At 44.6% G+C, this 27,318-nt stretch overlaps 1 protein-coding gene across 2 annotated transcripts in view; it reads right to left on the bottom strand.

Moving 5' to 3' along the window:
* DSCAM (DS cell adhesion molecule) overlaps window positions 1-27,318 on the bottom strand; it is a 439,089-nt gene that overhangs the window by 164,783 nt on the left and 246,988 nt on the right. For both annotated transcript variants that reach the window (XM_032101087.1, XM_032101088.1), the window contains exons 4-8: window positions 13,141-13,287; window positions 7,881-8,159; window positions 4,190-4,465; window positions 1,592-1,888; window positions 502-777 (exon numbers count right to left, since the gene is read on the bottom strand). In XM_032101087.1, coding sequence (XP_031956978.1) covers window positions 502-777; window positions 1,592-1,888; window positions 4,190-4,465; window positions 7,881-8,159; window positions 13,141-13,287 — 1,275 coding nt within the window. The remainder of the gene's footprint in view (window positions 1-501; window positions 778-1,591; window positions 1,889-4,189; window positions 4,466-7,880; window positions 8,160-13,140; window positions 13,288-27,318) is intronic.

Here is a 27,318-nt window from a genome sequence, read left to right as displayed (position 1 = left end):
AGAGCACTCAGATAGATAATCACTTAATAAGAGGAAAGCAAGGTTAATGCTTTTAGTTCCTGTCTCTGCTTAGTGGCAAAAATACAGACATTAAAATTCTCATCTCATGTTTTAAAAGCTGGGAAGTCACTGACTAAATGAAAATTTGAACTTTGTTATCCAGTAGAGAAACAGTCACCAGTGGAACATAGGCGACAAACCATTAATTTTCTGATTTAGTTGTAGAGAAAAGTGCTCAAAGAGAACTTGAGCTGCCACTCCCCCACTTAGAGGCAACAACAACAACAAGGTAATATTTTGCCAGTTGAGCCGAGGAGGGTAAAAGTCAGGCGAGAACAAGACACAATGACTGATTAGCTCTGCGTCATCATTAAAAATAAACACAAATCTGGATTAACCTCCTCAAGCACTCATTATCCAACTGCCAGGACAATCCTACGTGTGCAACCCCACAGATGACCCAGGAATTAACCGGGCTCTGCTTTTCCCAGCTGTCCTCACCTTTCACTGTCACATGCACACTCTGGCTGGTGGACAGCTGGGGCTGGACCAGGACGTTGCAGGTGTACTCGCCCTCGTCCACCTCCTTCTGCACGTCCGAGAGCTTCAGCGTTCCATTGTTCTCGAACGCCACTTGGCGATGGTTGAAGGGGAGCAGGTTGGAGTTCTTGTACCACTTGATGGAGTAGTAGGGGTACCCAATGACGCGGCAGTGGATGTAGGTGTCCCGCCCAGCGATGGCTGTGATGTTCTTCATCGGCCGAATGCTCGCTGGCCCTGAGAAGGCAAAAGAAAGAAACTCTTCAAGACAATTTAAAGGCATGTTTGCTCGAGGGAATGTCTGAATTATTTCTGGATATACAAATGTTAACGGATGCGGCTCACACCACACTTCTTTAGCATTTGACAGATTTTTCCTTTTAAGAGCTACTTAAGCAGTTTCCCTAATCTTTGTATGCTCTAGTTTTTCCTTACCCTGCAGCATCCATACTAATTATGTGGGAATATATATCTGTTATCCAACACTTGCCTGATAAAATCTTTGCTGCGTTACAAATTAAAAGGCTGAGTGTGATTTAATTAATGTGAAATACTAACACTGATACGAAGCTAGAATCCTGTTACACATGAGAACACTGACACAGTTAGCTTTTTTGTTTGCTATGTATATAAAGTATAATACCATGAGGATGGGTATTATGCCATGTAGAGCTGGAAATTCAAGCTAAAGTTCTGTATACATGAATAATTACAATGGATGTTGGACAAGTAAAGGAGGAAAGGAAAAGAAAAACAGAACATGCACAGCAGGATTAAAGCAAAGAGACTGTGAACTATTAAAGATGAGTATAGGAAAAATAGACTAAAGGACACAAGCCAAAGGGTTCTTCCAACATTTAACCATACCATACACTTTCTAGATGGGGCTGGAGAGGCAGGGTGGGGAAAGAGAGCGGGGGAGAAAAGGAGAGGAAAAAACAGTAAGTTGGTTTTTTGGCATTCCAAGAATCATCTCATCACATGCAACAATCTTCTTCTCCACTACAATGAGTAATGTGTGTTTTTTTTGAGGAGCTGATTTGACAAGCACCTCTTACGTTTATTCGAGCCTGGTACAGGATGACTCCCGCAGAGTTGTTGGCAGTGCAGCGATAAACGCCCCCGTCCCGGACCTGAGTGTTGGAGATGTTCAGGTAACTGACCACGTTGCCCTCAGATGTGATGATCTGGCTGATCCGGTGGCTGCCGTCCTTCACGATGGGATCCTCGTCCAGTGTCCAGGTGATCGTGGGCAGGGGAGTCCCCTTCACGTTGCACATGAGGGACACTGGCTCTCCTGGGCTCACCACCTTCTCGCTGAAGGCAGAGATGATTTTGGGAGTTCCGTCTACCGAGGGAAAGAAAAGCAGGAACACAGTGCTTACATGGTATAAAGCTTGTCCCCTCTATCCTGGACTATATCCCATGAGCCAAGATCTTTTTTAGAAGCAACACAAACAATTTTTTTCCAGGATGTCACCCTAATTATTGAGAATGAAAAAAGAAAAATTATGCCAGTAGAGGACTTAAATGACCCTTTGCTTATGGCAAGTTTCTTTTTCATCTTCTGAGAAACCTGGTAGTGGCTCTGCTGTAGGAAAAACACTTGAATAGATGGATCAGGCATCTCTATGAACTGCCGGGTTCCTGCAGTAAAGTTTTAAAACCATATGCAGTTCATTATAAAAGACACACAGCAAAACTTCAACACATTTGGACATTCTCTTCTCCTGGTAGATTTTAGCTCTTTGGGAAGTTAAGGCTGAATCCTGTTGCCAAGATCCAGGCACAACTTGCATAGGCTGATTTCACACAGCAGTTTAGTCCTGACACACAATGTCCCATTTAGGAAAGTATTAAATTAAGCTTTTCTGAATACACATTGCCAGCAATAGCAGTGATGCCACTTTCTTTCTGTGGTCATTTTGTGCTACAGAGAAATATTTCTCTGATTGAGAGCATTCAGATGCTTTATCTTGTGAGCTGTCTCCCAAAATACTCAGCCTCTACCAGACAAATAAATAAAGAAAATGGGTGGGCACAGAAACTTTGTAAGCAGGGAGCAGGATTAAGTACCCACCTCTCCAGAGTGTTCAGTGGGGTAACATTTAAGAGTGCTGACACCCTGGTATTAGTTAGGAGGTTCCTTCTGCGATCATGCAATGCAGGTTTGTTTTCCTTTGAAAATGTTACTTTAAAATTCCCTTGTTTTCCACATGGTAAAAAGGTAAGCACTGGCATTCTCAGAATGCTGAAAGGCCTCAGCATCCCTGGAAGAGCGGTTTTTTTTTTTTTATTATTTCTTTTTTTTTCCCTTTGCCCTCTCTCTCTTTCATTTCTGTCCCATTGGTTAGGAGACAGAGTTTCTAATTTATTTCTTTATTTTGATTCCTGACTCTCTTCCTTTCCTTTGTGGTGTACTGGATACTGTCACCCCTCAGAAGACAGAACAGCAGCAACAAAAAAAAGGCTTTTTATCCTGAAAGGGAGCTGACACAGGACCAATAAATCTGTGAGTGTGCACACTATGTACCTCTGCCACCCCTCCTCCTCTTTTTTCCCCCCTTTTTTTAATTCAAGTGACAGGCTTTTTTTGAGATGAAAGCAGACATTATTTTCCCAGTGAGACCTGAGTGTCTTTGAAATCTTCCCTGCTGTTGCTCTCTGATAACCTGCACTCTCCCGACACCATGATAGATTATCAATATGCTCTTTAGGCTTTCCTAGTCACGGGAGATGGTTGCCGAGGTAACTTGGTCCAGGCAGGTAATCTCTTCTTCTTCTATAGAGACTCTAAAAATAATGTCCATGCCATGCCTGCACCACGGCCTCATTAGTGAGCTGCCTCTGTGCAAATTGATGACTTTCCTCACTTGATTAGCACGTAGAACATTGTATCAGTTATTTAAGATGATCTCCAAGCCTCCAGCCAACACGACCAAACAGAAGAGCAATGTTTGGATTTTTAATAGAGACCTGCTTGGGAAGGATTTTTGTTTTTAAATCAATTTTTCCATTCTGTTATGAGTGGGACACAATAAATCCCATGGACATTTCATAAGTACCCTCTCTTTTTTAAGCTCCACTAATGTCAAAATGATTTTTGCTTTTATATATTCTTCATATATATTCATAACTGTAGACTATTACTGTATACGTACATAGTTCCTAGATAACCTCAGTAATTTTCCTACCCTGATAGAGAGACAGAACACATTCCAAAAGCCCCAATCCCATCTTGCTTTTTCCTGGGAACCAAGGATGAGCTACCCCTCCAAGACACTTTCCCATAAACGAAGTTCAGCTAGTACAGCTGGCAGCAAAAAAGAAGGGCTCCAGAAGAGGTGGAACCAAGGGGGAGAATTACCTCATTACTTGTGGTTCTAATTGGGAATTCTTGTCAATTATGCTAATTTGCTAAATTTATGAAATGCATTCGCCCTATGTGGGGTGGGAATTTTTCCTTATCTGCCCCTGGAGCCCTCCAACTGAAGACCAGCTTTGATATTACCTCCTATACTAATATTGTCTCAAAAGTGTTTTGTTTCATTTCCAGATCTTTAAGGCATCGCCACTCTAAAATGATAGCACCGAAGATGACTTGTGCGATATTTTGGAAACCGAAATTGCTAGACAGGTAGAGACTGACCTTCCAGTACCACCTGGACATAGTCTTGAGCTGACATCTTGTCCTTGCGCACAAAGCACTGGTAGGCCCCGCCATCACTCTTGGCCATGCCATCCATGATCAGGTTCTCCCGGTTGACGCCGGTGATGCGGACGTTGTTGCCAGGGTTGATGATTTCCCCGTTGCGGTACCAGGACAGCTCCTGGTCCTCAGTTCCCGTCACACTGCAGGACAAGGACACTTGGCTACCAACACTGCTTTTGACTTTGCGCGGGCTGATGGTGGCTTTTAGTGGTTCTGGAGGTTTGAGTCAAAGTAAGGGAGAGAGAAAGGGAAATAGAGCATATTGAGTATAAATGTGCATTTATGTGCAAGTGGCAAATCAACACTCAATTAAGGAGAAAAATAAAAATCACAGCCATATCCTTCTTAAAAGACAAAACAAAACCAAGTAACAGATGACAGCATTACTTAAAAAAAAAATTTTTGCCACTGAGATCCATGACAGAAAAAAATAGGTCTATAGGCATAACCCATTCCTCACGTAGTCCCATGCTCAGGTAAGCAGTAGGATCAGACCTACACGTAACACCATTAGTGCCGAGGGCTTTAACGTGGCACTACACATGTTTTGGGAGGGCAGGATGTTATTTCACCTTAGTTCAGAATGGATCTTTGAAACTGGTGCATTAAGTGTGTTCCTGAAACTCATTGTCTGGTTTAATTTCCTGCAAAAGGAACCAAATTTACAATTTCCCAAACCACTCCCTGATGTGAACAAGTGCAGCAAATGCCAGTGACAAGATTAGCTTTGGAGGGTGGAAGATGTTAACACAGGTACACCCATGGATATCCATCTGATCTTTCCACACGGAAATGTTCTAGTGTGTGGGCTCACCAGATTTTCTGCTTTGATATGGGAGGACTACAGTATTTTCAAGTCAGCCTTAAGAAACAGTAGGACAGGAAAATGCGAGTTTTACATTGCAAGAAAAAGAGGATGAACAGCACTGAAGAAAAGTCATAAATGTAAATGCAAGGGAAACAATCTTTATCCTGCCACCTAGGAGTTATCAGCACTGCAGAACACAGATTTCACCTCATGCTTTGTATATATTGGTTTGACTTCCTTATAAAGATAAGGGACTACTATCACCACAGATACTATCTCTGACACTAAATACAGACCCGCCTATTTTCTCTTTTGGCAGCTTGCATACAAACATACACACACATGCACACAGACACACTTAAAAAAGAAAAGCAACTTGTTCACTTTATTAAATATTTTATAACATAAAAGTTGGAATAAATCTATAGTGGCTAATTAGTGACAGAGGCCTGGAAAAAAACACACAGTGGCATCAGACATTCTGGATTACAGACATGTACATAACAAAACTTTTCTCTACAATGGTACTGGCAATAGTTAATCTTCACATTCATATTAATGTTAAAAGTCACTGAATATCTCTCTGTTTCCTAAAAAAAGACCACAAAGGCTCAAACCTGGCAATGACCCACTAAACAAAATAGTTGCACAAAATAGTCACACTCAAGTGCATCACCGATATCCCAGAGCCATGATGATGCAAGTAAGCCACATCCTCCATTGCAGAGGAGGGTAAAATTTCTTTGCACAGCTTTTGTTTCCTGCCAACCTGATCCAGGGAATTTCTACGGGCTGGCTGAGTGCAGAGTCATTACGAAAAGCACATCACCAGGCACTGGGGATGCTTTGGGTATCACCAGCAATACAATTACATCATGTCTCTGCAAGTTTTGACTTTTCATCATAAAAGACAGATGGCATGAAATGCATTTTTATGAGTATTTTTATGTATTTTGATGAACACATTTAGAACCAAAGTTCCTCAGTTATAACTCATGAATGGCAGATTTTTCACCTTGGTTTTATTTTGCCCAAAAACATTATGTGCAATTATTTGTGAGGATGCTTTTATGGCCTGAACTACTCACAAACTTCTCCCTTTTCAGCTTGCTAGTCATGCTGTCTAGGTGGAAACATTAGTTCACAGAGCATTATTTCTATCCCAGGAAATAATTTTGGGTTTTTTTCAAAAGTAGTAGAATAACACTTTTCCAGTGTGGTGCTCCTGAAGTAATAATTATCTTTGTAGAATTTGTGAAACATTCAGAATATTCACACATGAATACTCGACTTGAGGGGAGGTATGAGTATTCAATATTACTGAGCACCGTGAGTCATGGCAATGAGAGTTTGGCAGCTTTATTTATGAGAACATTTGCAATTTCTTTTTCAGCACCCAATTCATGCTTCTAAATTACATATCCTCCATGTGATAAATTATAGAGCTACACTGGAAATTGCATCCATTTGCACTTCTGATCGCTCAATTGCCCAACTAACTCATCTCCACAGAGCCTGCCTTGTGTCCTTCCACGACTTTGAAGACTTTAATCATCGCTAAGATAAATTAAGGAAACAGAAGGTACAGCAAGGTAAGGCAACAACTTCATGCTGATGCCTAAAAAGTTTTGGTTTTTTGTATTTTTCACATATTCGTGGCTCCGTAGAATACTATTACATATTTATATAGCTCCTAGTGTTTTTCCTACCCTTTCTCTTAGATTCTAGAACAATATGCTAACCTTCTAACACATTCCTGAAATACTGTTTTGTCTTATTTTCAAGTAGAGGACCCATGAGAAGAAAATTCTGTTTTCCGACCAGAATCTGAGAAGACATAACAAGAAGTGGGGCAAAGAAGCTGTGGACCAACTCCAAAAATAACCTTACCAACAGCTCTTCACATTGGACGATATTTGTAAAGAATGCTAATTTGTTAAATTTATAAAATTGTAGAGATCCAGTACCCAGTGAGCCCATGACTGTTGGGACACCTGGAAGCTTCCAACAAAGGTTTGCTTTTTATTTTACTATTTCAACACTGGTGCAAGGGCTCTTCTCTTTCGATATCAGGCAACAACACCAACAGTCAACTGTGACAGGACTTTCCATCCCCTGACACAACAAAAGACTTAGCTACTTCCCCCATGGCTAAACTAGGCTGGAATGGTTTGTCCTGTGATGAATTATCTCGGTTGAAAACACCCTTAGCCAGCAATAAACATCCTGCCTTGAATGCATGGGAAAAGGATAAGCAGAAGTAAGTGACTGACAGACAAGCACTTCTGAACTATAAAAGACCACTTGATTTTCATAAAATCAGAAATGTCTTATACACTCTCTGAGTGTGTGGAGAGTTCTCCTCGATCCTGAGACGTTGGCATTGACATACTTCCCTGAGATTGAGAGAAATTAGGAGAACATGATTCTCCTAATCTCAATCTGCACACCACTATCTGCACACCACTATCATGCACTGGTAAGTGACATTGGCTCCTAATCTATACGATTTCTTCGCCAGCTGTAACATAGGTACCTTAATTATCATGCACTGTATTTTTATCTCCTAGTAGTTCTTTCTGTGTTATCCTGTGTGGTAAGTCTGTTTAAAGTCTTATGTCTGTTTTCCTTGTGTTTATTTAATAAATAATTCATGTTGTAATAGACCTGATCGGTCGTTATTAAGGACCTGCGAGTGAGAGTGGGTTTTGGGGTGCTGGCCTCCTCAATAAAAGCTGCTGTCCACTGCCAGAAACCTGCCAAAGGCAGGGACTTGTCTAAGCTCTCCCCTCTCATTCATAGCATCAACCCACGACCTACGTTTGACGTAGAGGCGCCCGATCATCTCGGCGGTGCCGTAGTTGTTCCACACCTCGCAGACGTAGCTGCCCGAGTCCGAGGGCCGTGTGTTCTCGATGAGCAGCCCCGTGACCGTTTGCCGGAAGCGGCTGTCAGGCTCCCAGGGGACGTTGTCCTTCAGCCAGCGGTACTTTGGTGCCGGGTGCCCTGATGCTTTGCAAGGCAGCTCCACTCGCTGTCCTGCCATGGCTTTGCGGTGGTCAAACCCATCTAGGATAGATGGAGCTGAATTCGCTGGGTCTGAAACAGAAAACAAAGAGGAACTCTTTTCAGTGAGAGCCTTAAAATTAATCCACTAACCAATATGTCAATATATTTTCTCCTGCATTTCCTGACTCGCCAGCCCGGTGTTTTGGGCACTACGGTTTGCTTCTCTGACCCAGCCACCAGTCTGAGTCATGGTGGCTGGGATCCAGCAGCACATGCTGCTGAAGCAACTCATCACTGCTTGGAAATCCTCTCACTGGATTTTTTCCAGATGGCAAATGTTTCACTGGTCATCTTTCATGTTCCCTGTGAGAGGCATGGAGAGCCAGAAATGTGTTGCCTTAACAATTATCGCTACTTTTAGACTAGATTGAAGCCAGCACATTGTCCCTTCTTCTCGGTGGTCTAAAGGCTTTGAATTAAAGGAGCAATTTATTCCCTTGTCAGGAGAGAAATGGGCAAAGGCACAGGGATTTCTATCTGCAGTCTAACTGACAGACAAGTCTTTTCTTCTTCTCTGGAAAAAGAACTTAACGTGACAAGACCAACTTACAGCTTAATAGTGCATCTTTCTGTGCTCAATTTGCTGACAATGGCAGCTCTCATTTGTGCAGCACCTGGCATGGATTTATGTATCTCACACAAGTCTGGCAGGATTGCCTTCACCAGAGGTGCATGTACCCATCAGAAATAGTGCTTTGTTTGTGATCTCAAGTTTGAAAACTTTTGGAGACAGAGGTTGACACAATTTAAAATTTTGTGCAGCCCATCCTAGAGCTATTGCAACAAAAACACTAAGCAAATATTCATCAAAGTATTTTCTCATCACACTCACCCACTTGCTAAGATTTTGGTCTCACAAAGAAACTCCACTTGCTGACCAGCTCCTACCTGACACACTGACCTCTTTTTGGGTATATCTAATCATAGCTGACTGAATGTAGGTGTGATTGCCACAATTCTGGCATTTTCAAGTGGCATTTTAACTTAGCAAACTCAGGTGTTGCTCACAGGGCAGCTGCAGCAGGTCCCTGTAAGGAACTGGAGAGATTAGAGGAGCAGTTCATGCGGAATTCAAGCTATTCCAAAAGTAATCAGTACCTGAGCCAGCTGGTTTAAAACTAGCTTAGATATATCTCCATGAACTGCAGCCACACCTGGGACGGTACCCATGACAGCAAACAGCTTAAGGCTACTCAAGTTAAACTATCAATCCAGAAACCAAAACTGTGATATTAAAAAAATGGACTAAATAATATTTTTTTTTGGTGACTATATCTAGATAAAGCCCCCAAAATGCCAAGTCCAGTGAAAGGTGACAACAGAGGTTTTTCTGCTTTCCAGGTGCCAGGAAAACACTGAGCCACTGAGGGCAAAGCCACCTTCAGCTTGCTGAGTGTCTCATTAAGAAGGAGGCGGCAGTGGTTAAATGAGTGATTTTGGATGAATCAGTGGCCTCGAGGTCTGTATTTGGCACCAAGATGGGACATATTTTGAGCTTGCCATGCTGTTTATGTCCGGCTCAGTGAAAGCACAATCTGCCAGCATGCTGCTGGGAAAGCCAATGTCAATTTGACTAATTGATCAGCCAGCTCCTCTCTCGCCGTTTGGGTCATCAGGTGTCCCTGTTTCCAGGGCACAGATTCTTTTGTGGGGAATTAACTGACAGTAAAACCACAAGCAGGCAAGAAATTAAAGCTTCGGGCTCTTAAGAAGGTTACATTTACAGGAAATCAGTTTCTTCAGTTGCAAATAATGATTAAATATTTAAGTAATAAAAAAGTAGAACTGTCTTTTAGAGGCATTGTCTGTGCATTCCTACTCAAGCAGCACAGCAGCCCCTGGATTCTCTATCCCAGGGTCACTTCACTTTTTTCCTTCTCAACTTGAGCCTTTGTCAGGAGCAGCACAGCCTGGAGTCCCAGCTGCAGGACAGCTAAACTAGGATTTGCCTACATACTGAAGAAGATTTCACCCTGCTGGTATAGAGGAGGTTTTTAAAATATATTCAGGGATACACAAGATGTGATTCCAGTGACCTGCTTTCTTCAACTCTGTGCTTATATATTTAAATGGACAGTAAAAACATTTCTTTGGGCTGTCCCTGGAACAGACTCCTATTTAGAGCTCCTACAGTGCATATATTCCAGTTAGGGGAAAAAAAAACCCCAAATAAAAAACCAAACAAAGCACAAAACAGAATCCCAGCATTCATTCGCAATCACCTGCAATGAGGCAAAAAATAGCAAAGTAACAAAACCCAGTTCCAATATGTGTTTAGGGTCTTTTGAATTATTACTTTGCTGTGCTTTAAGTCAGCTGCAAATGACTTCCAGCAAGGACAATGGTGAAAAACTGAGGCAAAATACCGTTCTAAAATATTCTACTTCGGACCTTCTTTGAAGGACAGAAGAAGGAAATTGTTATGCTTTAAAAATCATAAGGATTTTTCGGAGTGTTGGGGTTAAGAAGCAGTAATGATTTTGGGAGCTGGGATTCACGGCAGGACAAATTTGCTATTGGAAAAGCACATTATAATGGTTCTTAGAAGGTTCTGTTGCATGTTAATGGCTTTGATTTTAATTTTATTTAAAAAGGCCATGTGATTTCAAGGAGGTGTTCTTACTCCAAATGAAATTTGGAACTTCATTTTGGTCATAAGCATATTAACTATTCACTATTTTTGCTATTTTTTTTAAATTTGCTATTATCGGCACATTACCATTCTCACTCTTTCAAAACAATAATGAAGCTTAACTTGTATTAAATGTGGCCAGGAAACATGAGAAATTTCCACCACAAACTATTTCATGCCCAAAAGAGTGAAGAACATATATAGATGGAAAAGGCAGGCAAAATTGTACGTCTCATGCAAGTAGACCTTTCAGAACTGTGTACATGGATTCCCTGATCCCAGTTCTTAAAGGACTCACTCTCTTAAAATATAAATTCCAGTTAAAACAAAGAAAAACCCTTTGGAGAAATAAAAAAGGACAAACTCTGCCTTTGATTGCTGCATTTGTTCAGTAGAGTAACAGGACTGGAAATCAGAGCCCACTCTAGCCCTGATCAAGAATAATTAACCCTGTTGGATTAAAAAAGTCACTTATAGCATATAGGTAAAATTTGCTCTTTCAGTTTGGTCTGTGGAGGAGAACTCAAAAGGCAACTCCAGACAGAGCACAGCTTTTAGGGTGTTTGTCCTAAATTTCAAACAAGACAGAGCTTTCATTTTCCCCCTTTTGTTCGGTGAGATAACCAGAATTTTTCCTGTGGTAACCAAGATACAACCCTGATTTTATTTGTTCCCACTGGCTCAGCCTTAGCATGATTTCACATGGAAGCAGACCATATTATGGAGCCAGTTGGAAGGGTAGAACCCTTCCTGTTCCTAGAAGACCACAGCAGGCAGATTATTGTGCAGGAGAATTTCTTCATGTGGCAGGGGAAAGCAAAGGCAAGAATTCTACCCGCAGGGGACACCTATCAAAGGGAGAAACTCCGGGATCTGACTGGTAAGTTATTCTAACCTGAACAATCCCACTATTTCTTTTTAATCATTACTATATTTAAGAACTGGCCTGTGTGTTCAGAGGGCTCCAAAATACTTCAACATCCATTTTGGAGGAGAGAAGGAAGTATGTCAATAATGGAAAACTTTGTGCTCACCTCTGTGTCCCTTAGGGCTCTCAAACAGAGGACTGGAGAGCTGAGAAGTCACCACTGACAAAAGGACCAAATGAGGAGAGGACAGGGTCAAAAGGGGAACGATCGCACTGACTGTTAGATTGGGAAAGTCACCAAATCCTGACTGACCTTTAGGGCAGCTTAGCAGCAGGGAAAAGGAGAAAAAGGAATGTGGGGCTTTCAGTGGGATGGTGGGCATGATTTATGTAGGGTAAGGATATGGGGAGACAGTCTGGGATACAGCCCCAGTGAGCTCTGTGGATGTAGGAAAACCCCTCTGGATTTGCTCACGTGCAAACACAGGGTGCAGTTACAGACAAGCAGCAAATGAGGGACAGGAAGGGGAGGTGGAGAAGCGCTAATCCTACACAGACATATTTGAGAGCAAGTTCCAGACCCAGTCTTGGGATCAGCTCCTCCTTCACTTCAACCTCAACTGGCACTGCCTCCCACAGAGGAAAAATGGGGGAAAAGCTGGATTGGAGCAGCACCGTATTGAGAGCCCTGAGTGTGTGATGACTGTGTGTGGGGAACCCAAGCATCCATCATACACACAGCAATCAGGAGACAATTTAAAACTACAAGGAAAAGTTAAAATAGCCCATCCACCTTCCCATTTTCCCATCTGCTGCACAAATTACCCTGGGACTCAGCCCTGAGCATGGAGAGCCTCCAGCCAGCCCCTCTGGTGCCTGCAGCACCCCTGGATGCATTGGCACAGGTCATGTGCTCCTTACGGCTGGAAATCCCTCCTGGAATCAGGGGAACATGCTGTTTTCCCCAGGGTAGGAGTGAGATGAATGAAAAGGAAGGCTGAAAGGCACCTCAGTTAACCTGAGACTCCTGAAGCGGAAATATCTACAGCTGAGTGAAATGTCCTGAGCTCCTGCTGTGGTCAACAGAGAGAAATAGGCACCATGGGGCAGTTCAGATCACCCCAAAGTAGGACAGGTACACTACCCCTAAAAGTGTCCCTCTTCTTTGGTTACACAGGGAAGTTAAGGCAATTAAATCCTTTCCCTGCATAAGTCTACTTTTGAAGGGATGAATCCCATCTGCAGTCCTTTTATAAAGTACTCTAAACCTGCTAAAAATCACCGTGCTGAATGCAGGTGAACCCTACAGGCCTTCAGGAAATAGCGACTAAGAGGCGAAAAACAAATGAAAAATAAAGGATTTTAAAATGGCCCATTTGATTTTGCAGCAGCTCCCCACTTCCATTTGATAGAAAGGTGGCTGTTGCACACAAGAACGTGTCTTGCCAGCTGAGCACACTAGAGAGAGACATGTGCAGCATTTCATTTAGCAGGATACAGAAAAGGAGCACCTGATACAAAAAGTCTTGCGCTGTTGCTTTGTCGCGTTTCTCCAGTGTATCTGTGCCTTGTGATACATCGGTAGTTGTACAGTCCATCTTCATTCTGTACGTCTAAAATATACAAGGCTCCCGTGGATGTGATGAGAAATCTAGGTCCTGAAAGACACAAGAATTTGCAGGGCTTAAAATATATGCAGGTTGTTACTCTCACACTGAAGGATGGATGACAAAGGTCCTGAAGATTTTTTTTTTTTGCCAGGTTTGAAGCTGCCAGTTCCAAGCTTACCAAGTGCTTGCTGTAAATGCATAAAAGGTATCAATTCATGTATATTTTATATGCACTTCATGTGCAAAAAGAAGGGATCTTTAAGGAAAATGTGAGGAAAGAAGGAAAGAAATGTGCCATGGTCTGTATCAAAATTAATAACCATACAAGAGGGATCTGAAGTAAAATATGGGGAAAAGAACCAATGCATTAATCCAGTTTAATTCACTATTGCAGGATGATACGATGCAATTCAGCAGCAGAACTGTGGGTGTTAGAAAGGCAGTGAAGCTGCTCACACCTGCAGTGCTTGCAAGTTAAACAGGGTTAGGAGCAGTCCCAACCCACCCCACCCAGCAAAGCAACAAACAAAAACCAAACAAGACGGACATGTTCAAGGTCAGAGTTTCTCCCATTATTCTCTCAAAATAAAAGTATTACAGGTTAAATTTTCTTCAAATATGAATTTTTTATGCTTAGCTCTAGAATATGCGGAAAATACCGTGGTGGATATGGTCATGTGCAGTTTTGATCATTTGACACCTGCAGAAGTGCCTCTGTTCTTTTTTATGCCCACTTTAAAAGCAAGGACACAAAACCACCTAAAATCTACACTGTACATGTTTACTCTATAGTGCTTCTCACAATGCAATAAATTAAAATAGCATGTTTAGAACACATTTCAAACTTAAGCCTCACCCAGTTAATATTTCCACTTAAAAAATACTGTAGTCTAAGCTGTGTGCGCTTTTCCAAAACTTTTACACTGAGGTAAACAATATCTTTTCTTTTTCATGTCTGCTAAATTTCTCTAGTAGATGGTAGCTCTTACAATATATGTACCTGTATCTATGTATTATAAAATATATCAGGCTCCAGAATTAGGGTAGAAATACACAGGGTTGAAACCCATTATGAACTAGTATTCAGTAATATGCAGCAAGAAATAACTCCTTTTCTTCCGAGTCCTATTTGAACAATGACTTTTTAATAATTAAGTGTAGTCAGGATGCTTGCTCCCACATGCATCAGTGGGAAAGCAATCCAACAGAGAGAAGACAGAAAGGAAATAGTTTCATTACAGAGGGCAATATCCTTCAAATCATAATATAAAAGAAATGGAGAAAAAAATTAACAACCACTTAATGCCACAGGACAGGTCTGACGCTTAGAGCAGATAACATTAAATAAAAAATCAGCCCACCTCTCCCATCCATGCAAGTATCAAGAATTATTAAATAACCACACCAGGGTTAAATAAGTGGTGGGGTTGCTTAGCCTGAAGAAAATTTTGGAGGGTCAGGGGTGATATTATTGCTCTCTAAATATCCATGACAGGAAGGTGCACCCGGGGGGGTCAGCCCGTGCTCCCAGGGAACAAAGCACAGGAGGAGAGGGAATGGCCTCAAGCTGTGCCAGGGAAGGGTCGAGTTGGACAGCAGCAGGAATTTCTCCATGGAAAGGGTGGTCAGGCCTTGGAAAGAGCTGCCCAGGGAGGTTTGGAGTCCCCATCCCTGGAGGTGCCCACGGAAGGCCTGGATGTGGCACTCAGTGCTCTGGGCTGGGGACAAGGTGGGCATCGGGCAGAGCTTGGACTCAATGGGCTGGGAGGGCTTTTCCAACCTCAGGAATTGTGAAAATAAATCACCATAATGGAGGCATAGAAGGTATTGAGCTCCTTTGCTAACAAAGAAGAAGCGCTGAGCAAGGGAAAGTGTAAAGGGGAGGGAGACCTGGATGGGAAGTTCTCTCTCCTCAACCATGAGCAACACTGTTCCAGCTTAGGTGGATTTACAGATTTATGGGCTAGAGAGGTTCTTTCTTACACAGAACCCATACTGACTTCATATGCCTCTGAAAACTTAATTGTTTGCACAGAGAAGACTTAGGAACAAAGGTACTGTAGAGTGTAGTCGGAAATCACCTAAATGGGCAATATTTCAGTTTCACACCCAGGTGTCTGAAACATGGCATTGAAAAGCTTACATGAAAAAAGCAAAGCTGTTTTACATCTTACATGGGGAGTAGAGGGTGCAAGGTTTTAGGCATAGGGGCACCTGCAAGTTCCTTCTGGTGGATGTTTTGTGTGCAGAAGAGAAGTGCAAAGGGTGAGAAGAGCCTTCCCAGCACTTTCCAGGCGCAGCGAGCCTGGGCAGCAGCAGCAGCCGTTCCTCCCTGCCCACGCCACACTCGCGCTCCTTCCTAAGGCAGCTCGGCTCCCTGGCCGTGCTCAGCGCCGGAGCGCGGCTGCGGCGGCTCCGCTGTCCCGGCTGCGCAGCCCCGCTGCAAAGGCGTTCCCAGCACAGCTCTCTGCCAGCCGGGCTCCGCGGGCGGCTTTCGTTCGCCTTGGGCGAGCAGGGACAGCCCTGCCCTGCCGGCCCGGCCGGGAGCTCTCCCGCTGCCGCTGGGGCTGAGCAGCCGCTGCTCGCAGGGACTCCCTGGGGCTGAGTGTGAGAATGCATCGGTACCTCTGAGAGACGAGAAATGAAATCCATAGACTCTTTTCTTTCGTCTTACAAACTTTATTAGAAAAGACACAAATTCTTCAGTAATCGGAGCCTTGTTCTCTTTTTCTTTGGTTATTTTCGGGGAAATTGAAATGTTTCATAAGTACAACATATTGTATATTCACGATTTTATATAATAGACTGTAATATAAATATATAATATGTAATTAAAATAAATTATTTGCTAGTTTTACTTATTCACTGAATTTTATCTTCATTTTTCTATTCTTAAATTCTTCTTCTTAGACTTATTCTCCTTGTTCTAACTACTCTTCTTCTTTGCTATTCTAACTACTCTTCTTCTCTGCTTCTTCTATGTATTTCTAAATTCTCCTTATTCCTATTACTCTTCTTCTTCTATGTATTTTAAAATTCTTATTCTTATTACTCTTCTTCTTATATATATATATTTAAATTCTTATTACTATTCTTCTTCTTCTATGTATTTTTAAATTCTTCTTCTTTGTCTTCTCCACCTTCTTAGTCTTCATCTCCTTCATCTGCTTTGTTGTCATCATTGTCTTCATCTTCATCTTTGTCTTCTTCGTCTGCTTTGTTGTCGTCATTGTCATCGTCGTTGTTGTTGTCATCATCTTCATCTTTGTCTTTGTCTTCTTCTTCCTTGTCTTCGTCTTCTTCATCTTCTTCGTCTTGTCTTCGTCTTCTTTGCCGTTGTCTTGGAGTGATTTATGCCGACAGTCTATTCCGGATCCTCTGCTCTGTGCCCAAGAAATGGTTGCTGTATCTTCCAGGCCCAGGGCCGGGTGTGTGCCGGGCTGTCCTGTTCCAGCCCCAAGCCTCAGGGAGCCGAGGCAGGCAGAGAAAGCACACCAAGAGATTCCGTCTGAGCTGCTTCGTCTGCCCCACAGAGAAGGTCGATGCCAGACAGACGCCAGGGCTTTGCCTCCTGCTGGAGCTCCTCTGTGGAAGCTCCACTTCCCTCAGTGCAACAGCCGGCGACATCTTGCATCCCTTGTCAGGACGGGGGATTTCTTCAACGTTGGCCCCGTTCTCGAGGAACTGTTGGGTCTTTGTTCAGGTGTCAGTGTGGTGCAGGCGGGTGAATTCTTTGAGCATTCCATTGTTAATTAACTGTTGGTTTTGGTTTTTTTCATTTTCCTCTACTGGCATTCATTTTCTATTGGTGGAGAGGGATTGCTGAAACACTTTAGAGGAGACTATTCATTGTGGAGTGTCCTCTCTTAAATTGGTCTCAAAACTGAGACAGTCATCTTCATCTTCTTCATCTTCTTCATCTTCTTCATCTTCTTCATCTTCATCCTCTTCATCTTCTTCATCTTCTTCATCTTCTTTGTCTTCGTCTTCATTGTCTTCTCTGTCTTCATCATCATCTTCATCTTCTTTGTCTTCACCTTCATCATCTTCCTCATCTTCTTCCTCGTCTGTTTCAGTCCTCGGGCTGTGGCGCCAGGCAGGGGCACCGGAACAGCCCCCGCAGCGCCGGCCTGAAATGCGAGGGACGTTTCCTGGGGGCAGGCACCGGGCTCTCTGTCCCTGCCTCAAGCACCGGCTCCTCGAAGGCAGGAGAAGCCGCGTGTCCCACAGGGGCTCGGCCTTGCAGGGCCGTGGGCGAGGCACAGAGCGGCCCTGGGCTGCACGGCTCCGGTGCCGGGCCCTCAACCCAGGCCTCACGGGGGACAGGCACTGGGAGCCCGTCTGCCGCAAAAGCTCTGCGTTTTTGCTCTTTGTCTTCTGCGGGCAGCTCCAGGACACTGACCTCGTCCCATTCATCCTCTGAGTGCAAGGGCTTGTTCCAGATGCCATGGTCGGTCTCATCTTCCCAGTTCTCCTGCACGAGCTCTGGGATCCCCTCTCCCAAAGGAATGCTCTGGCCTGGCAGTGACTCCTGGGACTGCTCTGGGTCTCTCACCAGGAAAGGCTCCAGATCATCTAAGAGTTGCCAAAATTTCATTTCTTCATCAGAGTCCTCCATCCTCCCCTGCACTGGCACCACTGACCCTGCTGCTGCCTCCTCCTGCTGCTCCCTGAGGGCCTGGGCTCCTAGCTGGGCAGGCGAGGGGCTGGGAGGGCTGTGTGGGGCAGGCACCGAGCTCTCTTCCCTTTGGGCTGTAGCTGCTGCTACTACAGCCATCCACTGCTGGATTGCATACTCTTTCTCATACTGCTGCCTCAGTTCCAGCATCTCCAGCAGTGCCTGGCTCAGCATCTCCCCGGTGATGTTCAGCTCCTGGTACCCTGACGCCTGGCTGCTGGCTGGGGTGTTGAAAGGGACACAGGGTGGGCTCCGTGTCCCTATTGATGGCAGCTCCTCACTGGTGACAGACGGAGCTGCTGCAGTTTCTTCTTCTGGAACAAGAGGCTTGGGGGGCTTCTCCTTCTCATCATCTCCGGATGGGGCAGCAGCTGCCGGCTCAGTCTCCATGGCAGTGCCCGGGGCAGGAGAGGCGCTGCGCAGGGCAGGCGCTGCCTCTGCTTCCACCTCTGTGCCCACGGGGCTGGGAGAACGCGGCTGTGCTGTTTCTAAAGCCATCCATTGCTGTAGCGCATATTCTTCCTCCCGCTGCTGCCTCAGTTGCAGCATCTCCAGCAGCGCCTGGCTCAGCATTTCCCCGGTGATGTTCTGCTCCAGGTAGAGTGAAGCCTGGCTGCTGGCTGGGGTGTTGAAGGGGACACTGGGTGGGCTCCGTGTCACTATTGATGGCAGCTCCTCACTGGTGACAGACGGAGCTGCTGCCTTTTCTTCATCCGGAACAAGAGGCTTGGGGGGCTCCTCCTCCTCAGCATCTCCGGATGGGGCAGCAGCTGCCGGCTCAGCCTCCATGGCAGTGCCCGGGGCAGGAGAGGCGCTGCGCAGGGCAGGCGCTGCCTCTGCTTCCACCTCTGTGCCCACGGGGCTGGGAGAGCTGGGCCCCACGGGGGGACAAGTCTGGGGCCCCTCATTGCTCATGGGGTGCAAGGGTCTGTCCCAGATCTCGGAGCTGATTTCATGGCCCCATTGGAACACCTCTTGGGTTGTCACACGTTCTTCCCATTCACGCACCTCTTCGTATGTCTCACCATCTTCCTCCCACTGATACAGCTCCTGGACTCTGACAGTTTCTTCCCGTTCATAAAACTCTTGGTGTGTCTCAGCTCTGTACCGGGAAACCTCTCGAACACTCACACACACCCGGCATTGGTACAGGCTCCTCCTGGCTCCCCATTGGGAAATTTCTTGGACACACAGTACCTCTTGCTCTTGGTATGTCTCTTGTACTGTGATGTCTCCGTGGGAAAGCCCCTGGTCACAAGCACCTTCCCTCTGGGAAAACTCTCGGTCCATGTCGGCAAAGGGCCTCTCCTCCTCCTCAGTCTCTGACAGTGGCAGGGCTGACCTGCACACTGCCCCTGTCCACTGCCCGCTGGGGGCCTGGGCTTCCAGCCAGCTGGGCTGGGGGACCGGGAGTTGGAGTTGGCTCTGTCCTTGTCACTATATTCGTCTACTGCTAATGTCGTCTAGCGCTATTGTCATCTAGCGCTATTGACATATAGAGCAGACGAGCGCAGGGAGCTGCTTCCTACTCAGAGAGCGGCTCTCCTGTGATGGGCACCGCAGGGCTCTGCGTCCCTTAGATACCCTCAGCCAGGGCCGGGCTCCCTGATGTCACAAGGATCTCTGGCCACCACCATGTCCCACATCACAAAGGACTCTGACACCACGTGCCTGGGTCACAAAGGGCCACCCCTGGCACCCCAACAACAGTGGAGCCGACAGGAACTGGCATGGAGAAGCCCCTGGACTTGTGGCCTTGCGGCCCCTGCTGTGCCCAGAGCCCTGAGGGCCTTTGGCCACGCTCCCACACGACAGCCCCAGCCCCACGCTGCAGAGCCCTGCGTTTGCAGGCTGCGCTGTGCAGGGCACGAGGAATTGGCCGCACGGACGTGCCAGGGACTCGTGGGCAGCGGCTCCGCGTCCCGCGGGAGGCCGGGGACCAGGGCTGTCCCTCAGGGCTCTGCCTGGGCACCGGGGCTCGCCAGCGCCTTTAGCAATGGCACCCGGCGGCTCCGAGCGCACCCTCGGCGCCTTTGCAGGGGACGGGAAGCTGAGCGGGGCAGGGGCACCGCGCAAGGACGGGGCCATCCACAGGCACCTGGACAAGCTTGAGAAGTGGGAGCACGAGAAGCTCGCACAGTCCCACAAGGCCAGGGGCCAGGTGCCGCCCCAGGGCCGGGGCAATGCCTCAGGCACCGACTCTTGCAGGTCTCCCCTTGCCTGTGCGGCGCCTCGGGGACAGAGCCTGAGGTGAAACACAGAATTTTAAAAGAAACATAAAGATTTAGTTAGAAGGTTTGCTGTGCTGAATTTAGTTAAAATAGAATGAGTGTAATCAATTAATAGTTAGTTAAGAAGAGCTCAACCTTAAATGAGATTTCAAGATGCAAGTAACTGATTACTAAATAACTGATTACCTGTCATTTCTATGTTTTTTTAGCTGTGCTTAGAATGAGAAACAGAAATATTGATAAGTAGATCTAGGGTACAGTAAACAACTATCAATTTCCTCCTCATCTGAGAATCTAGCCAAAGTAACACAAGAAGGAACTGGAAGGTCACCAAAAGTAATTTGTATTGTCAAAACCCAGGAAGGCAGAAAGGTCAAAGCGAGGAAGACAACTTTTACTTCATCTTCGTGACCACCGACCCAATTTAGGGAGCATACCACGCATAATGAAATTTAAGCTAATTTCCAGACGAAGCGGAGAATGGGAGGTGTTAATGTTATACATTTGCTTTGGTATTTTGGATATTCATAACTTTTGTAGATAAATAGACTTTGTATTGGCTTGTATCTTGCACCACGTATCAGGGAATTATCCCATCCAGCTGCCCAGCACTGGAATAAACATACACTTTCTAACTCTAAACAGGTAGAGAGTCTTTGCCTGTCTCATTTGGATATAGATATCAGATCAATACCCATATTTTGGTAATTCAGGGCCTCAGTCCCAGCTGCCACCAGGGCGCTGCCGAGCGCTCCCCGCCCGCCGGGGCAGGGCCCGGGCGCTGAGGGAGCGGCGCCGCCATTGCTGCCGCCCTCAGGGGCTCTGAGGGGAGCGCGGCTCCCGCCGGCCCCGCTCCGCCCGCACAGGCAACAGGAACATGAAGCACAAAGCCGGACGGGGCTGGGAATTGTGTCCGTGCGCTTCCAAATGCACACGGACAGCGGCCCCAAGGGCTGGGCTCGGCTGCGCCAGCATCGCCACACGGCTGCCCCAGGCCCTAAAGGCCCTGTGCAGATACCGGCGCCGGGCTGTGCGATGGCACACGAAACACACGGGGTTCCGCCTCTTCGGCAGAAAGAAACGAGTGTTTGAGTCTCCTTTGGGGGAGAACACTACTTTCGATGGCACCCGTCTGTTGTACCTGGGGTTCAAAAAGCAGAATAAATAATAAAAATAAATAATTATGAACGTCTGGTTCAAAAGTCATAAGGAGGTTGTTAGGAGCAACATCTCTATGACAAAAGATTGAATAAAAGAAAAACTGTGCTATAAAAAACTTACACAGTTTTGTCTCTTGTTGTTCTTGTCCTTTTAAACTTTTGTTTCCTGTGATCGACTTTATTTTGGAAATACGAAAGCAAAACTGAGCAAGATCAGGGAAAAATGAACAGCTGGATACAAAGATTCAGAATCAATGTGGAACTCATGGACGATTCAGACCTGTGTGTGCACACGTGCACAAAAGCATCTCTCCTTTCCGAGGCTGCATTGCAGCACACAAGGAGTAAAATCAGAGTTGCTCCTGATTTCACAGGCCTGCCGTGCATCATTTATCCAGCACCTCCTGCAGGTCTGGTGAGTGAGAGGAGACAGATCAAGTGTGGTTCTGGATAATCAATTTTCAAATTTCCCCACTCCTGGCACTGCTTTGAAGTGCCAACCTGCAGGTGGGACCACACCTGACATCCCCCAAGCCTCTCGTGTAGGCTGGAGCCCAGCAGGGCAGCTCCACCAAGAGCAACTGCTCGTCCAATGGCAGGGGTCTCCTTTGGTGTGGAAAAGAAAGAAAGAAAGGAGAATTCCTGCCTTCCCTCCCTCAGGGCTGCATAAGTCCTCAAACTTCCCTCCTGGTGGTCCCACAGAGAGGAACGCTGGCCCAGGGACTGTCTGCTGTTGGATATTGGGCAAGGGAGGAGGGAGACACTTGGTTGTCCCTGTGGACAGAAGAAATGGGTGAACAAGCAGTCCCAAATACTCATGTGGGATTTCTTTGCCATCCTTCAGTGATTCTTATTTGCTTTTGGAAAGCACAGAGGAGGAGGAGAGGGCCTAAGAAGGGAACAATCCTTAGTACCTGCTGACAGGAGGGTGAAGCCGGGGGGGTCGGGCTCTGCTCCCAGGGAATAGGGACAAGAGGAGAGGAGAGGATATGGCCTCAAGCTGTGCTAGGGGAGGGTCGAGTTGGACAGGAGGAGCAATTTCTCCATGGAAAGGGTGGTCAGGCCTTGGAAAGAGCTGCCCAGGGAGGTTTGGAGTCCCCATCCCTGGAGGTGCCCACGGAAGGCCTGGACATGGCACTCAGTGCTCTGGGCTGGGGACAAGGTGGGCATTGGGCACAGCTTGGACTCAATGGGCTGGGAGGGCTTTTCCAACCTCAGGGATTCTGGGATTCTGTGAAAATAAATCACCATAATGGAGGCATAGAAGGTATTGAGCTCCTTTGCTAACAAAGAAGAAGCGCTGAGCAAGGGAAAGTGTAAAGGGGAGGGAGACCTGGATGGGAAGTACTCTCTCCTCAACCATGAGCAACACTGTTCCAGCCTAGGTAGATTTACAGATTTATGGGCTAGAGAGGTTCTTTCTTACACAGAACCCACACTGACTTCATATGCCTCTGAAAACTTAATTGTTTGCACAGAGAAGACTTAGGAACAAAGGTACTGTAGAGTGTAGTCGGAAATCACCTAAATGGGCAATATTTCAGTTTCACACCCAGGTGTCTGAAACATGGCATTGAAAAGCTTACATGAAAAAAGCAAAGCTGTCTTACAACTTACATTTTAATATGTTAGTTGTAATTTTTGGATGAACATAGTAGCTATAAGTTAAATCAATAAAATATACTGTAACTCCCTGATATAATATATTTTCCTGTGCTGTTTCTTCCTTTGCCTTTCACATTCCCAATTACTCAGAACACTGTCTGAGTGTTTACATTACTCAAAAACACTTGTGCCCGTAAAATTCTTTATAGAGAATCTCTCTGAGATAGCTTCTCATCACGCAGTGGTTCTCAGCCTCTGTACCCTTTAACAAGGTTTGCCTTTACCCCTAAATTGAGGTTAAGATATTTAGAATTTTGGTGTGAAAACCACGGGCTTCTTGATTTCGGTTCACAAGCAGTTTCCACGATCCTGAAATATTTGTAAAGCAAATCTACCTTTGCCAGGGAATATGTTATAAGAACTACAGGTAATCGGGGCACAGTTGTGTCCCTTATGCTCCGTCGGCAGCACAAAATGACACCTTCAGGAGATGGGAATCACATTCATGGGCTTGGCTTGGGGGATGCAGCGAAGACAACCCCGCCTTGCTTTTGTTTCCACTATGTGAGCATCAACCAGCTCTGCATTCAGACAGCACAGCAGGTTTAGCTGTGTGCCTGCCCGTAACAATGCCCCTCAGCCCTGCCTGCTCCATGCAGGCACATCCTCTGCAGCCCAGTCAAGGCTTACATTGGATTTTTCCAGCTGGGATGTGACTCTGGTACCAAACTGTACTGGGGTGGATGTCAGTGGAGAGGCTGCAGTCACATCACAGGCCCAGGAACACATAAAAAGGTGCTAATGGGATGGTTGGGACTGTTTTGGTCCCTCCAGTAAATCTGCACATACTGTGCATTTGTATCAAGTGAGTGGAGCCTAAACAGCTGAGAGGCAGAAATGTGCCCCTTGTGCCAGGGCTTCCTGTAGCTTTCTCTTTCTGGGGTCCATTTTCACCTTTGCTAAATACACATAATTCCATTTCTCTTCATAGTTCCATTTCTCCATAATTCCACTTCCCACCTTTGGACACGACTAGTATGCACAAGTTTAAGATCACACATATGTGGCCAAAGTCTAAAAATAAATTCCTTCCTCTGTGCTCTTCTAAAGCTCTCACTATTTTCAGACGTTCTGCACAGTTTTGAGAGATGGTCTACAGAGAGCATCATTAATAATCAAATTTGTCTCTCAAGATAAGCATGAAAAAAACTGCCACAGAAATTAAAGTGAGAAGATCAAACTCAGAGCTTCCCTTAAAACTCTAGAGAGCAGTTCTGGAATCACAGCTGGGGTGTGGATTGTGGATGTGGAGTGGCTGGCTGATGAATATAATAATTTGTGGGCTATTTCCAGATCTCGTAGTACTGACTGATACTTGCAGGTGAAGCCTTCCCTGCTTAGCCCTGGCAGTGAGTTTCCTCAGATGCAGTTACACTTTTGGCTCTGTGAGAGCAGACACACTTATTAAAAGCCTGCCACTTAATAAAAGAGGAATGTGAAAGCTGTGCAGAGCCAAGAGATTGTTCAGTGTTATCTTGCTGTATTTTCTGGAGAAGTTATGAACACGCTCAAGCTATCTAACACTGCTTAGATCATCTTCCTGTTGGAAATTACTCAGGCAATCGTATAATAAAACCTTCACTTAAAGCATTAGCTAGAGATTTTTGCCTCACCCTCTTCAAAGATAACTAAAAGTAAATAGTTATTGCCACACATCAGATGTTATCCCACATTTCCCACCAACAGACATTGTGTATAATTGCAGGGCTAAAAATTTTCCTTTTCCTCTTTTCTTTTTAACATATTTTGCATACTTATGTAATGCTTTTAATAACCAACCCCTCCTTCTCCTGTAGAAATGCGAGACAGAAAAGATGACAGAGAAATAAAAGGGGAAATGCATGTAATTTCTGTCATCTTCTAAACGGAGAGCATTTTCATTAAACCCGACAGCCTGTCAGCTGTGACAAAGCTGAAGTGTTGAGTGTTCTGCCTTCTGTACTTCAAAAAGTGTTTAGAAAGGCACCAGGATGGGACAGACAAGCTCCCACTGCCCTGTTGATCCAGGGGAGGGCTTTCTTCTTGAGGCACATTTAATTTAATCGCCCCTGCTTTGCTTAATGAAGTCTAATTTTTTTGATTCACCTACTTAACAAGCCAAATAAAGATTTTTCTAAAGTGAAAAATCCTTTCAGATCAACTGAAGCTTTTTGTTTGTTTGGCTGTTAGCAGGCTTCAAGAGAGGAAGACAGAGAAGCTTCCTTCACAACAATTAAAAAAACCACTGTCAAAATATAGCTCATAATTCCCATTTATTATTCCTCCTCAGTAGTGTTTGCATTAATGCCTTGAATACTTGATTATAATAATTCCGGCATCCGATTTTCAGAGATGTTGAAATCTCTTTTGGCTTTCAATGCTGGATGCCTTTGAAAACCTGGTTCAATATCTGGAATATGTGTCTCATTCAAAGACTTCAAAGACTTTCAGGAACCCTCACTATCTCTTGCCTTGGTAATGTGGGCAAGCATAGTAATATATTATCATTCAACATAGTATTTAAACTTATTTAAAAGTAGAATTTAAACCCAAGGCCAAGTTGGATGGGGCTCTGAGCAACCTGGTCTCAGGTGTCCCTGCCCATGGCAGGGGGTTTGAATTAGTTGTTCTTTAATGCCCTTTCCATGCCAAAGCATTCTATGATTTTATGAAAATTTAAATTCTTTAATGAGAAGCTCTCTGAGATACATGGATTCACACAATTCGTACAAGTCAGTGGAAAAACAGGGAATGGAACCCATAACTCTTTCCCCGACATCCAACATAATACATAACTTTGCCTCACTGGGAGACTGAAAACAAAATATATAGATCCAAGAACTAGAAAGACCATTAGAGTAATTTATTTTCACCTTCCCTCCTTTTGCCATTAACTCCTGCCCAAGACCATATCCAGAAGTTACACTAAAGGTTTTTTTAAAAAGACATTAGTTATGATTAAAGATTTCTTGTAAGTGGAGAGCATGTGGTAGCCCTGGGTAAATTATTCCAATTATTCTTACTTTTGAAAATTAGTGTATTGTTTGGGTCCACCTGTCTTTGCCCCAGTTATTGGATCTTACTGTGCCTTCATTAAAGATTTCCTCCGCAGTCAGAAATCTTCTGCCTATTTAAGTACTTACAGAACACAAGGAAATTACCTCTTATACCATCTCTCTCCTTAATTAGTTATACAGATTGAACTTCCTAAATCATTTACTGTGAATTATTCATATCTTGAAATATTCCTGTAGTTTTTTTGTTCAACACCTTAACAACTTTTTGAAGCTCCTTTTCAAGCTTGGATCATGCACATAAATTCAGTGACAGTTCTGGTTGTAGTGAATGCAAAATGTCACCATTTTCCTCTGTACAGATTTTTTTCCACAAACCCATCCAGTAATTTAACCCATCATGGAAAATTGTGATCTCCTTTCCAGAGTCATGAATTCAGGAAAGAGATTTCCCTTCTTCTCTAGATGTGATCTCTCACCTGTCTGTCCTAAAACTGTAAATAATGGTATGAAAACCTCAATGTTCAAATCAAACCTCTTTAACACAACTCACCAAGCCGTGTCATCCTTCACCATTACACCAATATTTTAACAGTTGGCATATTTTGCCAACAGCTTTCCTTAACAAAATTTTCTTCCATAATTGAAACTCTAAACTCGTATCTTCATCTGAGATATTAGCAACCACTTGGTTTGGAGACAAAGAGATGGACCCCAAAGAGATGGGTCCTACTCTCCTAGAGAAAACAAACAAGGAAGAGGTGGAGGAAACTGGGTCATATCTAGGCTTGACCAAGGGTCCCAAATCCCACGACATTTTTGAAACACACCCCTCATTTCACTATCTGCTGACCAGTCCCCTAAATAACCTTCTGACTTCATTAAAATTGAATGGCGTTAGCAAATCATGTGTTTGTTTCTCTAAGTGAGGTCACATTAACAATTATGAAATTCCTCTTATGTAAGGTTTTAATGCTTTTCTTTAGACTGTATAATATTAGACATTAAAATAAAATTCTGTTTAGGTTTCCTGTGTGAGATTGTTCTCATGTATAATTCATATGAAAATCTGAACACTTTCCCGTCGAATTAGCGCATCATATTCTTGTATGAAAATGAGAATATTTTAAAATCACAATGTTAATTATTCTTTTATCATGCCCTTTTCCCCCAGCATGCTGGTAGTCTTTAAATAGGGGTAATGTTACCCTCAAGATGATTTAAAAAATCATATTTGATTTTTCTTTCGTTGGAAACACATCTAACAGCGTTGTGTTACTGCAGCCTAAATTGGGTTGATCGAAATTAAGAGAACAGATGGCTGTTCTAATCATGTGCCAAATGATAATATA

This window comes from Corvus moneduloides, chromosome 2 (genome assembly GCF_009650955.1).
Source record: "Corvus moneduloides isolate bCorMon1 chromosome 2, bCorMon1.pri, whole genome shotgun sequence".
NCBI classification, from domain to species: domain Eukaryota; kingdom Metazoa; phylum Chordata; class Aves; order Passeriformes; family Corvidae; genus Corvus; species Corvus moneduloides.
This window is presented reverse-complemented; position numbering and strand designations above follow the sequence as displayed.